This window comes from Salvelinus fontinalis, chromosome 9, assembly GCF_029448725.1.
Source record: "Salvelinus fontinalis isolate EN_2023a chromosome 9, ASM2944872v1, whole genome shotgun sequence".
Taxonomy (NCBI): Eukaryota; Metazoa; Chordata; class Actinopteri; order Salmoniformes; family Salmonidae; genus Salvelinus; species Salvelinus fontinalis.
Genome location: NC_074673.1, coordinates 61,804,848 through 61,820,558, shown reverse-complemented (window position 1 = coordinate 61,820,558; position 15,711 = coordinate 61,804,848). Strand labels below are relative to the sequence as shown.

The window sequence follows — 15,711 nt, the reverse complement described above, 5'->3', positions numbered from 1 at the left end:
TACACTATATTTTTACCATTCAAAATTATTTTATTACAGACCATTTTAATAACAGATGCACACTTTCCCCAGAAATCTCTCGCAAAAAAACACTCCCAAAATACATGTGTTACAGTTTCCCTTTTTTTGCACCTGGGGCACTCTGCATTCACTGCGCAGTTGTGCCTATACATCCTTTCCTTTACCGCCAACCTATTTAAAGCACACAGCCATCCCAAATCCTTACACTCATTATCCATCCATCTTGGTTGTAACCCCTCCCAATTAACTACTTTCAGGTCAGCCTCATATCTCTGCTCCCAATTTTCCCTTATAATTTCATACATTTTCCTGTGATCCAATAAGACCTCTCTTTCGATTTCCTTTATGTGTATTTTCATAAATGATATGGCCTGTACGTAATACTTTGGTTTAACCTCTGCATTCGGGACCCTGTTGTCCCAAGGTAACATCCCTCTTAAAGTGGACCCAAACCACAACCTGACAAAAAAAAATGATTTATGTTGTCTTCCTTTCAACAAGGTTTTACACATCTGACTGAGGAAAAGACAATCCAATTTCACCGACAGACACGGGATGTCCCTCCCACCCTTTGACACCTTCCCATACATCACCTCTCTCTTTACACTTTCGTATGAGCCGCCCCATATAAATGAAAATATCAACCTTGTCACGACAATTTTGCTCCTGGCATTGACTGGGAACACCAGCGCCAGGTAGACTAAGGTTGGCAATATAACTGTTTTTATTACCATAATCTTTCCACTGATCGTTAACCTTCTGCTTTTCCACATATTAAGTTTTATCCTTACTTTTTCAATCTTACCTTCCCAATTTTCCTTTATCCCTTCCTCTTGAAAGAAATACACCCCTAAAATTTTCAGCCCATCTTTACAGACCGTTATGCCTCCCTTGCTCTCTGTTCTCCCTTCCCAGGCACCGCAGTACATCATAGAGGACTTCCCCAAGTTAACTTTTGACCCCACTGCTTCTCCATAAGTTTTCAGCAGTACTATCGCCCTATCTATCGCTCGATCAGAACCTAGAAACAGAGTGGTATCGTCAGCGTACTGGGCAATCTTAACCCTTTCCCCTTTGCTCCCTGGGATAAGCACCCCATCTATACCTGTATCATTCCTCATCAAATTCGCTAAAGGTTCAGCAAATAATACATACAGTAGCGGTGACAAAGGGCACCCCTGTCTCACTCCGCCTTCTTGTAGAACCGGTTTGCTGAGAAACCCGTTGATTTGTACTCTACTGTATGCCTTATTGTACATTGTCCTAACCCAATTCACCAGAGTCTTACCACAATTCATTCTTTCTAGAGTTGCAAACAGGAATTCGTGACTAACCCTATCGAACGCCTTCTCCTGATCGACGTTCAACACACACAACGGTAGGTTCCTATCCTTTGCCCAAACAATCACGTCTCTAGTTAACTGTAGGTTGTTTGTTGCAGACCTATTCTTAACCCCACATGTCTGATCCTCATTAACCAGGCTAGACATCACCTCTTTCAGCCTATTTGTTATTACCTTCCCGAAAATTTTACTGTCCACATTTAGCAAGGTAATGGGCCTCCAGTTTTTTAAACTCTCTTTTTCTCCCTTCTTGTAAATTAAATTTATTACACCGGACCTCATCGATTCTGGCATCATCCCCAAAACCAAAATGTCTTTATACACCTCCAATAAATCCTCACCTAGGATACCCCAGAAACAACAATAAAATTCTTTTGGTAATCCATCACACCCAGGTGTCTTATCAGCCTTCAGTGATTTCATTGCCACCTCTATTTCCTTCTTGGATATCTCCCTATCTAAATTTGTCCTTTCTTCATTATTTAGTTTTTTCCTTATACTATTTAATAATTCCTCCATTCTTACTTTATCCACTTCTCTCTTCTTAAACAAAGCTTGGTAAAACTCCTGAGCGTGCATCATTAAATCTTCTTTTTTGGTGACTTTCCCCCTACCTGTTTCTAATTCAGTAATTACAGATTTTCTTTGTTTTTCTTTAATACACTGGAAAAAGAACTTTGAACATTTTTCATCCTGTTCCTTTTCTGTTATTTTGGCCAAGAACGTAAAGTTCTTAACCCTTGTTGCAATGTTATGTTCTATTTCCTTTTGAATATTTCTGAATTCTTCCCCACACACCTGCTTACCCTCATTTATTTTGGAATGTATGGCCTGTAATTTGTCTTGCAATTCTTTCTCAAGATGCCTTCCTTCCTGTTTTTTCCTTTTACTATACTTTTGACAAAACACCTTTATTTTGGTTTTTACCTCCTCCCACCATTCAGCTGTGTTTTTAAAAGCCCATTTCATATCCCTCCATGAATTATAAAAGGACGTAAACTCATCTCTAAATTCCGCCCCTTCTAGCACCTTCGTGTTTAACTTCCAAAACCCTCTTCCTATCTCCTCCCCTTTAATTTCAAAACACACCCCAATTGTGTCATGATCTGAGAACCAATTTGGAAATATGGAGAAACTCACGCTCTGGGTAGTCTTGGATACAAACAGATAATCTAATCTTTTGCTTGCTCCTCTTGAGTTTCTCCATGTATGTCCTATACCTTTCTTATCATGTCTCCTGTATGTGTCTGCCAAATTATAATCCCACAACACATTTTTTAAATATTGTGCAGTAAAATCATATTCCCCGTCTAGGTCTGTGTTACAATCCCCCCCCATTATCACCATGCGGTTTGTGCACAGAACATTTGGTAAGTGCTTGAAGAAATCTAACCTTTCCCCTTTTACTGCAGGAGCGTACACATTTACTAGGCGCAGCTTGTTGTTGTTCAGCCTGCCATCTATATATACGAGCCTCCCTGGAATTACACTTATTACCTCCTCAATTACAAACTCAGTGTTTTTAAATATTATCCCTACCCCATCTGAGTGCACATTACCTATGCTCCATACTGAAGCACCTGCCTTCCATTCCTTGCTGAACCTTTTGATGTCCTCTTCGTTCTTCAGGTGACACTCCTGAAGGAAACACACTTGGAAGTCCAGTGCCTTTAATGAAAAAAACAAAGATGTCCTCTTGACAGTGTCTCTCAATCCCCTGGCGTTAACTGACAGGACATTAAACATCGTTTTCTTTTATGTTTCGTCCCTTTGCCCCTTGGTCCGAAACATTGTTGTTGACGTCAAGCTTTCCACCATAGAGCCACTCAGGAATTCTAGCTGGAAATCCCTGCTGCCCTCGCTATCCTCCTCAAATGGTACGACCACCGGCACTGGTGGAGGCTCTCCCGCTGAGGGCGACTCAGGACCTGGAGCTCCTTGCTCTCCCGGCTCCTTGTTCTCCAGAACGTGGAACCTGTTGGATGTCTCTATTATTTGTTTTTTTGCCTCTTTGTCCAGCCTCTTCCCTGGTACTTTCCTTTTTGCTGTTCTCTTCTCCTCTTTCCAATCCATCTCTTCATTCACTTCTGTTTCACCCCACTGTATTCTCTCCACCGGGTTATCTGATATTATTATCCCCTGTGACGACTCCTCTGTTGCCACCTGTTCTGGTTGAGCCGAAGTTCCTGCCACCGGATTCTCTAAAACGTAGGGCTCCGCCACATCCCCCGGGACCATTCCCGGAGAAGCCTCCGGAAGAGGCCTCGGGAGGTTCTCAGGTGCGGGTGCATGGTCTCTTGAGATCTCTTCCATTACCTTCTCGATGTTTCGCAGTGATTCCGCGTAGGTTTTGTGTCTGTCAGGGCAGTCCTTGAACATGTGCTCAAATGAATCGCACAGATTGCACGATTTGGGTTTTTTACAATCCCTTGCCTGATGATCCGTCTCCGAGCAGTTTCTACAGAAAGTGTTCGGGCACAGCGCTGCAATGTGGCCCTCTTCTCCGCATCTTCTACATGTTTTGGGCTGTCCATAAAAGTAAAGGTACCCCTTTACACCGCCAATGTAGAAGGACGCTGGGGGATGTTCAAATCCTCCCGCCCGTGTTCTAAATCGGACAGCGTATTTTCTCTTCCCATTCCACATACCATCATAATCCATTTCTTTTGTTCCATCCCCCAAAACATCACAGTATTTACTTAGGAAGGATCGAATATCCTGCTCTTTCACATACGGATTTTGCATGCAGACTGTTATGGTCCTTACCCGACTTGCAAATAGAGGCTCCACGTTGAAGTTGGAGATCGGTGTTTCGTCCTTGTGTTCCAGGCACTTGTTCCAAGCTTCTTGGCACAGGTAATCCCCCGTGAAGGTGACCTCGAAAGCATTCCGTGCAGGAAAATCCCTGTAGCAGTAGATTCGTTCCGTCGTCACTCCCAAAAATTCAAAAATGACTTCCTTTGCAAAACTCCTTCTTCCAATAACGAATTGTATTCCATCCATTTCTTTCCCGACAAACCGGATTGTGTTCAAAAGTCGCGCCGCAGGGGCCGACGTAAAGTCTCCCGTCGCCATCACCTTCTCTTTCCTTTCGCTGATCAAACTGCGGTCATGCCACACACTTGATTTTAGCCAAAAGGCCGAGAAGCGATAACCCACAAATGGTACCCTGCAGCCGCCGGGCACCCGGGGGTCTCGGCAGACTTTGGCGGTTCGGCAAAAGGTGGCTCCTCCCCCCCCCCCCCCCCTTCCCTGGCGACAGACAGACAGACAGACAGACAGACAGACAGACAGTCTCACTCACTCACTCACTCACTATCCTGACCAGCGTTTTTTTTTTTTTTTTTTTTTTTAAGTAAAATGGCGGGAAACGGGGGAACCCACGAAGAGCGCTTCGCCCTACTTTCACTTTGGATGTTTTTTTTCCCCTTTCTTTTCTTGACAACGGGAGGAATGTGTGTGTGTGTGTTGCACCGTTCCCGGAGGTACTGCAATACCGGGTCGATGCGTGGAGCGGACGGAGCAAGCCCCATTTCCGACTCCCTGTTCGAAAAATCCATTTAATATGTAGTCCCCCGATGGGGGACGTATCAGATATTAAACTGATAAGAACAGATACTACACTTGATCTTAGCCAAAAGGCCGAGTTTTTTTTTGCTTTTGAGCTGGCAAGCTACAGTGGACAACCAAGCATAGGGTGCGAGATACGACTGAAATGTTGCAGGTGGGTTAGCGGGACAGGAAGAGGGTTGGCTTGAAGTGCTGGTCATCTTATGACATGCATTATCTTAATTAGGCCAACCGGTTCATACCTACGGAGGACCGGCTTCCACGGAGGATTTTTTTTATATCCTTTTACTTCCCAGAGCTAGCTAACAAGCTTGTGTGCAGAGGAACCAGAATTAAAAACACGTCCTTTTATAGTTAATAAATCCTATGTGAAACGTGATAACTAGCATTGAAAATGTAATCCCTTCTCTAATGAAAAATGTCAGGCTACAGTAGTCTAAGCTTCAGAGGGGGAAGGGCACATAACCTACCAGCACACACAGGCAAATACTTTCAGCTAGTAGACTAGTTTGTGAGAGTGAGGGCTTTGGCATATGCGTTGTTGGACCAAAAAAAAGAATGGCCCAGAACCAAGTTATCAACCGATTCCCATGCTTTTAAAATAAGTGCTCTGTTCACTTTCGTTCCCGTTTCTCTAAAAATATATTCCAACCCAACATCGACACACTAAGCGACCGTTCTCTATTCATGGCATTTGGGGAAGCGCATGTGACATATCCAGCCGTTGTAGGGAAGATGCATCGTTAAAACACTCGTAACTTCCATCGCTATCGGGAAACCAGGGCTGTGGGTTTAAATAACCAGATTGAATGAATCAGAAAGAGGGAATGTTGCATAGCACCATTTAAATTAGGTCTGCCAAAAACAAAACATTTACAACATCAAATGGAAATTTTGTGTTCTTAGGAACCATCAAACACATGATACTGTGGTGCTATAGACACTTATGCCAACTTGAGGCATTGCTATTTATTCTTAAGACCCAAAGATTGAAGACTGACAGGGTAGTGTTTTTCAAACCCAATTTTTATTTGTATTTGTCATAACTCGGCAACTATGCGGTCTTGGCAGCCTTGGAACGCCTCTTCACCACCACCACACGCTTCTGGCTCATCAGGATGGCGCTGGCACGACGCAGAACAGCCTGGGAAAACATAAGACCACTCAAATTACTCTTCTTTCAACTTTAAGATGTTATATTTGGATTGATCTTTTACTTGCTAGAAGTCTGACCATAAACCCATTATACAACCGTAAGCCCTATGGGTTTATTCATGTCCACTGCAAGGGACGGTTTTCTGTACACTAATACCCTGACTGCATGGCTCACGTTGCAAAATAAATTTAGAAATCTATATTATTCAATTATTGCACTCATACTGCTCACGTGCGCCAACGAGGGTATAATAGAGGGCAAAAATAGAAGTCAGCTCTATTTGTGACGCCGATCGCGCTGCAAGTCCTGCCTCTCCCGTCTCATTGATTTATAGAAGAAGGTACCCACGTGCCATCTCATTGGTTATATCCACGTGGGTGACTGAAAGACGAACGGGGTTGGTGGCGGTAATGCACCTAATTTATGAAAGTTGCCAATGGCAGAGAAGAAAGGCCTGGAAGGATGAGAGATGACTAGATATTTGGTTGGCCGTTTTATGTGTGGATTAATTGGCGGAGTAGAGGACATTGTGCATTTCAGGTAAAATAACGACTCAATGTTTATATCCCAGGACAAATTAACTAGCAACAGCAAGCTAAATAGGACAAATTAGCTAGCAAGTGCCATAAATTGCTTTTCGACCTGTCCCCAAATCAATGTAAATGGTTCAGAGTTTGTTTTGATATTTTAACTTCTCTAGGGTAGGGGGGGCAGCATTCGGAATTTTGGGTGAAATGCATGCCCAAATTAAACTGCCTGCTTCTCGGGCCCAGAAGATATGATATGCATATAACTGGTAGATTTGGATAGAAAACACTCTATAGTTTCCAAAACTGTTAAAATAGTGTCTGTGAGTATAACATAACTGATTTGGCAGGCGAAAACCTGAGAAAAATCATTCAGGAATTCTTTTTTTTTTTTTTGGTTTTGTAGTTTTCTATTCAATGCCATGACAGTATCCATTGACTTAGGACTCAAATAGCAGTTTCTATGCCTTCCACTAGATGTCAACAGTGTTTAGAAATGGTTTCAGGCTTGTATCCTAAAATGAGGAAGTAAGAGCAGTCTGAATGAGTGGACCCTAAAGTGTCAGAGCTTTTTCATGCGCGCGACCGAGTGCCTTTCTTGTTTACCTTTTGAATTGACGTTATTGTCCGGTTGAAATATTATTGATTATTTAGGCTAAAGACAACCTGAGGATTGAATATACACAACGTTTGACATGTTTCTGTGAACTTTACGGATACAATTTGGATTTTTTTGTCTGCCTGTTTTGACTGCGTTTGAGCCTGTGGATTACTGAAGAAAACGTGAACAAAACTGAGGTTTTTGGATATAAAGAGACTATCGAACAAAAGGAACATTTATTGAGTAAATGAATGTCTGCTGAGTGCAACCATATGAAGATCATCAAAGGGATTAACTTTATCTCTATTTCTGACATGTGTAACTGTTCTACTTGCCTGGTTACTGTTTGTAATGATTTGTCTAGTGGGCTATGTTCTCAAATAATCGTACGGTATGCTTTCGCTGTAAAATATGTTTTGTTTTCTGAATTTTTATAATGAGTATTTCTGTATTTGAATTTGGTGCCCAGCAGTTTCACTGGCTGTTGAAGAGGTGGGACGTTAACGTTTCACGTACCCAAGAGAGATTAACCTGCGTGTCGTGATCGCGTTTGGTGTGGGGGGGACAAAATACATTTATGCACGATGGCGCACGCGCGCAGCCTGTTTGGGTTCCGTGTAAGCCGAAGCTGGACTAAAAAAGCACTTTCAATGGAGAACTTCCATTCGACATACTTTAGTCCAGGACAAGGCTCAGTCCTCAATTCAATCAGATTGAGCATTAACCCACATTGGCAGACATCCGCATAGTGGATATTTTGGCGGGGTCTGTGGTGTGAGCAGCTGCTCGTGTCACAAACCACTACCTAATTATCCCTAACGTGTTAGAAGTTCAAAACAAAGAAGGTGTATTCTAATGCATCTTTATTTGGAATGGGGGTATAATCAGTGTAATCAAGGTATAGACGATTGAACATCATGTATTTGAGTGTTTGAATAGGATGCATGGGATGTCAGATAAAGTTAGGTGCGGTTTCATGGAAAATACAATGGCAGTGTCCGCAATAAGGATAAGCAAGGAGCCGCTTGTGGATTTGACCACTAACACAGTTCCACTTCCTACACAGCCAAAACAACCGCTATGTGGATGTCGGCTAGCACGTGTTTGATAGAATCTAGCCCTTTATCCATGCCAGGGAAAATTGGCCCATCATCGTCTAACACGGAACCCAGACCGGCTGCGCGCGTTCGCCATCGTGCATACATTTATTCCCCCCCACAAGTGATCACGATACGCAGGTTAAAATATCAAAACAAACTCTGAATCAATGACATTGATTTTGGGACAGGTCGAAAAGCATTAAACATGTATGGCAATTTAGCTAGCTAGCTTGCACTTGCTAGCTAACATTAATGTGTCCTATTTAGCTACCTTGCTGTTGATAGCTAATTTGTCCTGGGATTATAAACATTGAGTTATTTTACCTGAAATGCAAGCTAGCTCTAAAGCTGCTTCCAGACCTTTTCATCTTTGAACTTATATGGCGATCGCATCTAAACTTTCATTGTATTTCCACGACAACCGGCAACAAAGTTTGTCTTTCAATCCCCCACGTGGGTATAACCAATGAGGAGATGGCACGTGGGTACCCGCTTCTATAAACCAATGAGGAGATGGGAGAGGCAGGACTTACAGCGCGATCTGCGTCAAAAAGGAACGAGTTCTATTTTAGCCCTTGGCGTCGCAGACGTTCGTTGTAGCGCGCGAGCAGTGTGGGTGCAATAATTGAATAACATGGATTTCAAAATTTATTTTGCAACGCTCGCGCAAACGACGTGTCCGGTCTGGTCAGCATGTTAGATGCAAACTTGTGTGGCACTACAGAAGTCTTCAATCCTATTCCTGAATCCAACAGGGTTACAGGCTTTTGTCAAAAGCCCGGTTGGTCCCCAGCTAATATTGAGGACCAGTAGAAAAACAAGTGGTGTAGTAGAGTGCTCACCATGCGCAGGTCCTTTCTGTAGTTGTTCTTGCGGATGATGTGCCTCAGGCTGCTCAGAGTGGCACGCGAGTTCTTGTTGATGGTGATCTTCTCATATGAAGTGGCAGGCTTGCGCTGGCCTAAGGAGTAATAATACAAGCCCAAACTCCCTCAATTCACATTCTTAGAGTACACTTTAACCTAAATCAATGACATGTCAGTCAGGTTCACAGGTACAACAGCTACCAATATCTTTACAGCAAGACAACTAAGGTGATTCACAACAGAGGTGGATAATGACAAGTATCGAAGAATCACCATAAACAGGTATGTGGTGGAACTGTACTTGCATTTCCTGGTTGGTATTACGGAGAACCATGTTTACCTGCACGCTTCTTCAGCACGACAACAACACCCTTTCCATCAGCTGCAGGCTGAACACCAACAGTCTTCCTGTGCACCAGCCCGTTGAAACGGAAGGAGTTCTTGGACTTCAGGTTGTTGGGCTCCTGTTAAACAAATGCAAATTACATTTGACTAACAAATCCCATTGAACTTGTTTATTAAATCCTCAATCTGCAGCATTGACAAATCCTGCAGCACGACCCGGCATGGCCAATCCATATGTATACTGAACAAAAATATTAACGCAACATGACCTGAAATAAATCGTCCCAGAAATGTTCCATATGCACAGAGTATTTCTATAAAATGTTGTGCACAAATTTCTAAAAATACCTGTTACTGAACATTTCTCATTTGCCAAGATAATCAATCTACCTGACAGGTGTGACATATCAAGAAGCTGATTAAACAGCATGATTATTAAACGAGTGCACCTTGTGCTGGGAACAATAAGGCCACTAAAATGTGTTATTTTGTCAACACGACAGATGTCTCCAGCTGAGGGAGCATGCAATTGGCATGCTGACTACAGGAATGTCCACCAGAGCTGTTGCCAGAATTGTGTTACGTTCTCCTTTTGTTCAGTGTACATTCATCTCTTTGTTATGTGAATAAAGAATTGACAGACCATAGACAAATTCTCAACAACTCAAAGAACATCTGACTGCATGCATGACCTACTTCATGATCCACCAGGTATGTGGGGTACATTTACTAGGACAACTGATTCTTGGCTGTCTCAGTTGTACTCACGGTGCTGTAAGTCTGTCCATTCCTCTTGATGAGGAAGCTGGAGCAGTTCCTAATGACCATCCACTGCAGATGAGAAGACATGTTGACGAACCTGGGGCAGACAATAAGCGTTAAAGGGATAGCAGATAGCGTAATGACTGGAAGTCTATGGGTAAGGCTAGTTAAAATTGGCTCGCGAACTACCGCACTTCCTCCATACTGGACATACAAATAGTACCCACGAGTTTATAGGACTCTGGTGAAGTAGATAAACGGCCTCATTGCCCAAATCCCTTTAATATAAATTAGTCAAGTAACACGGGAATCAAAGGCACATTTAGCAAAAAACGAACGTTACTAGAACACGTTCATTATTTGTTTGGCTAACATTAGCTAAAAGCCAGGCTATAAAACAGAGCAACTTGGCAGGATCGTTTTGTCACCTTCCTATAGTTGACAAAAATGTACCCAACTACCAATTGGCTACCTCAAACTAATTACATTAACAAAATAGCTAGGATAGGAAGTTAGGTACCTAACGTTAAATTGCACGAATATGGTCTAGTTGGGTGGGACTGTGAAGATGGCGTGTTAAACCCTTCAACTGTTTCCGATTAAGGGATTTACAATATGCAAAAAAATATATAGTTGAAAAACATTAACTACACCAGATTACAAATGAGGGCGCACGTTGAAGCCCCGTGCTCTTGTATTGGACAAACAACCACGCCAGCTAACTTTACCTCGTAGTATGGCAGACTGATTTAGGGCCTAGCAGTAGGCTGACCGATTTGAAGTAGTTCGATTAGAAATTTCTATAAAAAGTATCGCTACAATCAATATCACACCTATGTAATAAAAACGTACGTTATTAAACAATTAGCAATCTAAACATAGGAGACAGGTCAAATTGTTCTTTTTTAATACGACTACAAGAACACCAAACAACCACGTTACCTTCCAGCGGAAAAAGAGGATAGAAAAGGGCGGAAACCGCATTACATTGAGTATTTGATAGATCCATGCACGTTAAAATCATTTTTTTCAGAAAATGAATCCGAAGTCAGACAAACGACAATATTTTCCAAAAATGTGTTTATAAAATCACTTTTGTTTGAATAAAATCGAATATTTAATTTTACAGTGTACTATTTATTTAAATGAATGTCGGAGGGACACTGACAGAACGTTGTAGTCTGTCTCTTACGTCATCACTGTGCGCCTCTGTTTATCGGTCATGGGTCGAGATATGGCTTTTTCTTTGCAACTCTGCCTAGAAGGCCAGCATCCCGGAGTCGCGTCTTCACTGTTGACGTTGAGACTGGTGTTTTTAAGAAGCTTCCCCTTGAGCGGACAGCTTGATGAAAACCAGTTAATATTCAGGTGCCCAAAAAAGTAGACATCTCTGTTTACATTACATACACTATCAAGCATTTCACACATATTATTTAGATACTGACTGTTAGCACTTGGTGGCCTATAGCAACACCCCAAAATTAAAAGCTTTAGATGTGCCAAGGGAACCGGCAACCACAACACTTTAATAGCACTTGACATAAGATCTTCTCTAAGCATTACAGGGATATGGCTCTCAATATATACAGCAACACCCCATAAACATTCCTGCCTCTTCTATAAATGTTATATCTTTGTATTGCTACTGATGTATTATCAAATTAATTATCTAAGTGAGTCTCAGAAATGGCTAATATAAGAATGTTATCTGATGTTAGCAAGTTATTGATTTCATGAACCTTGTTTCTAAGGCTACATATACTAATATGGGCTATTTTCAGCCCTTTCCTGGGTGGCTTATCAGAGATAGACATAATATTGAAAAGAGCAGACAAAGCAAAATAAAAAAATATACATTAGCAGTCCATTAATCAATTGGTGTGTGTGTGTGTGCTACCGGGTTGAGGCTACGAACCCATATAGCCTTGGCTCTCTCATCCCTTCCAGGCTTCTGGGAGGGAGGGTGGACAATGAGCCTGTCATAGCGGATGTAAGCAATGTCCCCAAGCGCTCTGGCAGCTTTCATGGCTGGGATCAGTTTTTTCCTCTTCTGGCGCACAGCTTGGAAACCACAGGGGAGAGACTGAAGTATGGAACGCCGTTTGGGTCTTTGCGTGTCAAAAAAGATACACAACAAATAACACTATTTGACGCATCAAAAAACACAATTATTTTATAAATGTTGTGTGTGCTGAATTTGCAAGTGCTAGCCAAGCGCCACCACTATGATCAGTAGTACTGTCAAAGTTGTACAACAACAAAAAAGACTGCAAACAAGTACACACACCGGCATCGATGTGTTTACAATTTTGCGATGGTAATAAGGCATTATTTGTTTGACCGAATGGGAAAAAATCTGTGGGAAACATCCGAACGGGAAAACATCTGCCAAGGAAACAGCTACTATTGCTGGGGTCCAGAAAAATTAATGCAGTTTATACAATTTTTAAAAGATTACAATACATTCACAGATTTTACAACACACTGTGTGCCCTCAGGACCCTACTCCACCACATATCTACAGTTCTAAATCCATGTTTGTGTGTGTGTGTGTGTGTATGCATGTGTCTGTGCCTATGTTTGTGTTGCTTCAGAGTCCCCGCTGTTCCTGAAGGTGTTTATTTTATCTGTTTTTTTAATCTAATTTTACTGCTTGCATCAGTTACTTTATGTGGAATAGAGTTCCATGTAGTCACGGCTCTATGTAGTACTGTGCGCTTCCCATAGTCTGTTCTGGACTTGGGGACTGTGAAGAGACCTCTTGTGACATGTCTTGTGGGGTATGGATGGGTGTCCGAGCTGTGTGCCAGTCGTTCAAACAGACAGCTCTGTGTATTCAACATGCCAGTATTTATGCTGCAGTAGTTTATGTGTTGGGGGGCTAGGGTCAGTTTGTTATATCTGGAGTACTTCTCCTGTCTTATCCGGTGTCCTGTGTGAATTTTAAGTATGCTCTCTCCAATTCTCTCCTTCTCTCTTTCTTTCTCTCTCGGAGGACCTGAGCCCTAGGACCATGCGTCAGGACTACCTGGCATGATGACTCCTTGCTGTCCCCAGTCCACCTGCCATTGTTGCTGCTCCAGTTTCAACTGTTCTGCCTGCGGCTATGGAACCCTGACCTTTCCACCGGACGTGCTACCTGTCCCAGACCTGCTGTTTTCAACTCTCTAGAGACCGCAGGAGCGGTAGAGATACTCTCAATGATCGGCTATGAAAAGCCAACTGACATTTACTCCTGAGGTGCTGACTTGCTACACCCTCGATAACTACTGTGATTATTATTATTTGACCATGCTGGTAATTTATGAACATTTGAACATCTTGGCCATGTTCTGTTATAATCTCCACCCGGCACAGCCAGAAGAGGACTGGCCACCCCTCATAGCCTGATTCCTCTCTAGGTTTCTTCCTAGGTTTTGGCCTTTCTAGGGAGTTTTTCCAAGCCACCGTGCTTCTACACCTGCATTGCTTGCTGTTTGGGGTTTTAGGCTGGGTTTCTGTACAGCACTTTGAGATATCAGCTGATGTACGAAGGGCTATATAAATACATTTGATTTGATGTCAATACCTCTCATAAATACAAGTAGTGATGAAGTCAATGTCTCCTCCACTTTGAGCCAGGGAGAGACTAATATTAGCTCTCTGTGTACATTCAAGGGCCAGCCATGCTGTCCTGAGCCAATTGCAATTATCCTAAGTCCCTTTTTGCGGCACCTGACTACATGACTGAACAGTAGTCCAGGTGTGACAAAACTAGAGCCTGTAGGTCCTGCCTTGTTGATAGTGCTGTTAAGAAGGTAGAGTAGCGCTTTATTATGGGCAGACTTCTCGCCATCTTAGCTACTAAATGACTGATGATTGGCTGAGGGAAATTGGTGATAAACAGATTGTTCGTTAGACTTCAGTGCGTCTTAACATTATCGATCATAGTCTGCTGCTGAAAAAAACGTATGTGTTATGGCAAGTCAGTTAAGAACAAATTCTTATGTACAATGACGGCCTACCCCGGACGACGCTGGGCCAATTGTGCGCAGCTCTATGGGACTACCGATCATGGCCGGTTGTGGTACAGCCCGGGATCAAACCAGGGTCTATAGTGACGCCTGCCTTAGACCGCTGCGCCACTCAGGTTGTATCAATATGTTTTGACCATTACAGTTTACAATCCAGGGTTACTCCAAGCAGTTTAGTAACCTCAACTTGCTCAAATGCCACATTATTTATTACAAGATTTAGTTGAGGTTTAGTGAATGATTTGTCCCAAATACAATGCTCTTAGTTTTTGAAATATTTAGTGTTAATTTATTCCTTGCCACCCACTCTGAAACCGACTGCAGCTCTTTGTTAAGAGTTGCAGTCATTTCAGTTGCTGTAGTAGCTGATGTGTATAGTGTTGAGTCATCCGCATACATAGACACACTGGCTTTACTCAAAGCCAGTGGCATGTCCTGAGTCTACCTGGATTGTGTTGGAGAGGCTTCCATTAAATAACCCACTCTGTGTTCTGTTAGACAGGTAACTCTATCCACAATACAGCAGTAAGTCCATAACACATAAGTTTTATGTATTGAAGACATCTGCAAAGAGGCTCAAAGCTAAATCAGGCTCAGGGACGGGGACGGGTTTCAGTGACTTGAGGGGGAGAAAGAACCAGCAGAGGCAGCAACAGGCAGTTAGATGGGGGCCTGGTGGGATTGGGCCAGGGTGTCCTCAGTTGTCGTCATAGAGCCTCATGCCATCCAGAAGGGGAGACAGAAAGAAGTTGGGAGTTAGTCATGCTCTCACTAAGAGCATAGTGCACCACATGCACTGGGGGTGGAGAATAATCAATAGTGTTGCTGTGGGCATTGGATAATCTGACTAAAACACAACTGTTTGACCTCGCTGTGATACTGTAGGTCTACTTATGTTACATTTGAGTCAGTTCAGGTAGCATTCATGGTCCTGCATGTGTGTTAACCATGGCAGCCAGCTTTGGAAATAAAGAGATATGCAGAAAGATAATCAGCCTGTTTGTTGATCCTTTCCCTTTAACGTATTTTTCATGCCAGGCCCATCTTATCAAATAAATAATTGATTTAAATCTCTACACACTCTTAGGGAAAAAAAAGGTGTTATCTAGAACCTAAAATGGTTCTTCTTTCCCCAGAGATGAACTATTTGAAGAATCATTTTTGGTTCTAGGTAGAACCCTTTCCACAGAGGATTCTACATGGAACCCAAAATAGTTCTACCTGAAATCAAAAAGGGTTCTTCTATGGGGACAGCCGAATAACTTTTTGTGTGTGTGTGTGTGTGTGTCTCAAAACGAACGTCGTTTTGTTCTGGTCACAAGATAATCCAGAAAATTGAGGTTAACAGCGCCACACTCAGGCAGAAAACTGAATGTTCTATTCTCACCCAGGCCCATCTTTTCAAAA

General features: G+C 42.6%; 1 protein-coding gene and 1 non-coding gene across 3 annotated transcripts; both read right to left on the bottom strand.

Annotated features, from left to right (window-relative positions):
• Positions 1-4,827: 4,827 nt before the first annotated feature.
• On the bottom strand, positions 4,828-5,015 carry LOC129863059 (U2 spliceosomal RNA). Its single transcript, XR_008760924.1, has one exon. It is a non-coding gene; the product is annotated as a U2 spliceosomal RNA (small nuclear RNA).
• Positions 5,016-5,942: 927 nt separating this feature from the next.
• LOC129862926 (60S ribosomal protein L28-like) lies at positions 5,943-11,296 on the bottom strand. 2 transcript variants are annotated; one of them, XM_055935030.1, is made up of 5 exons: positions 11,234-11,296; positions 10,298-10,388; positions 9,525-9,648; positions 9,161-9,279; positions 5,943-6,078 (listed from the first exon to the last, which is right to left on the bottom strand). In XM_055935030.1, exons 2-5 carry the CDS (start codon positions 10,376-10,378, stop codon positions 5,989-5,991), a joined length of 414 nt encoding a protein of 137 aa, XP_055791005.1. In that variant the 5' UTR covers positions 10,379-10,388; positions 11,234-11,296; the 3' UTR covers positions 5,943-5,988. The 2 variants fall into 2 exon arrangements, with proteins under 2 accessions (XP_055791005.1, XP_055791004.1); XM_055935029.1 differs by lacking the exon at positions 11,234-11,296 and adding an exon at positions 11,020-11,151.
• Positions 11,297-15,711: the final 4,415 nt, after the last annotated feature.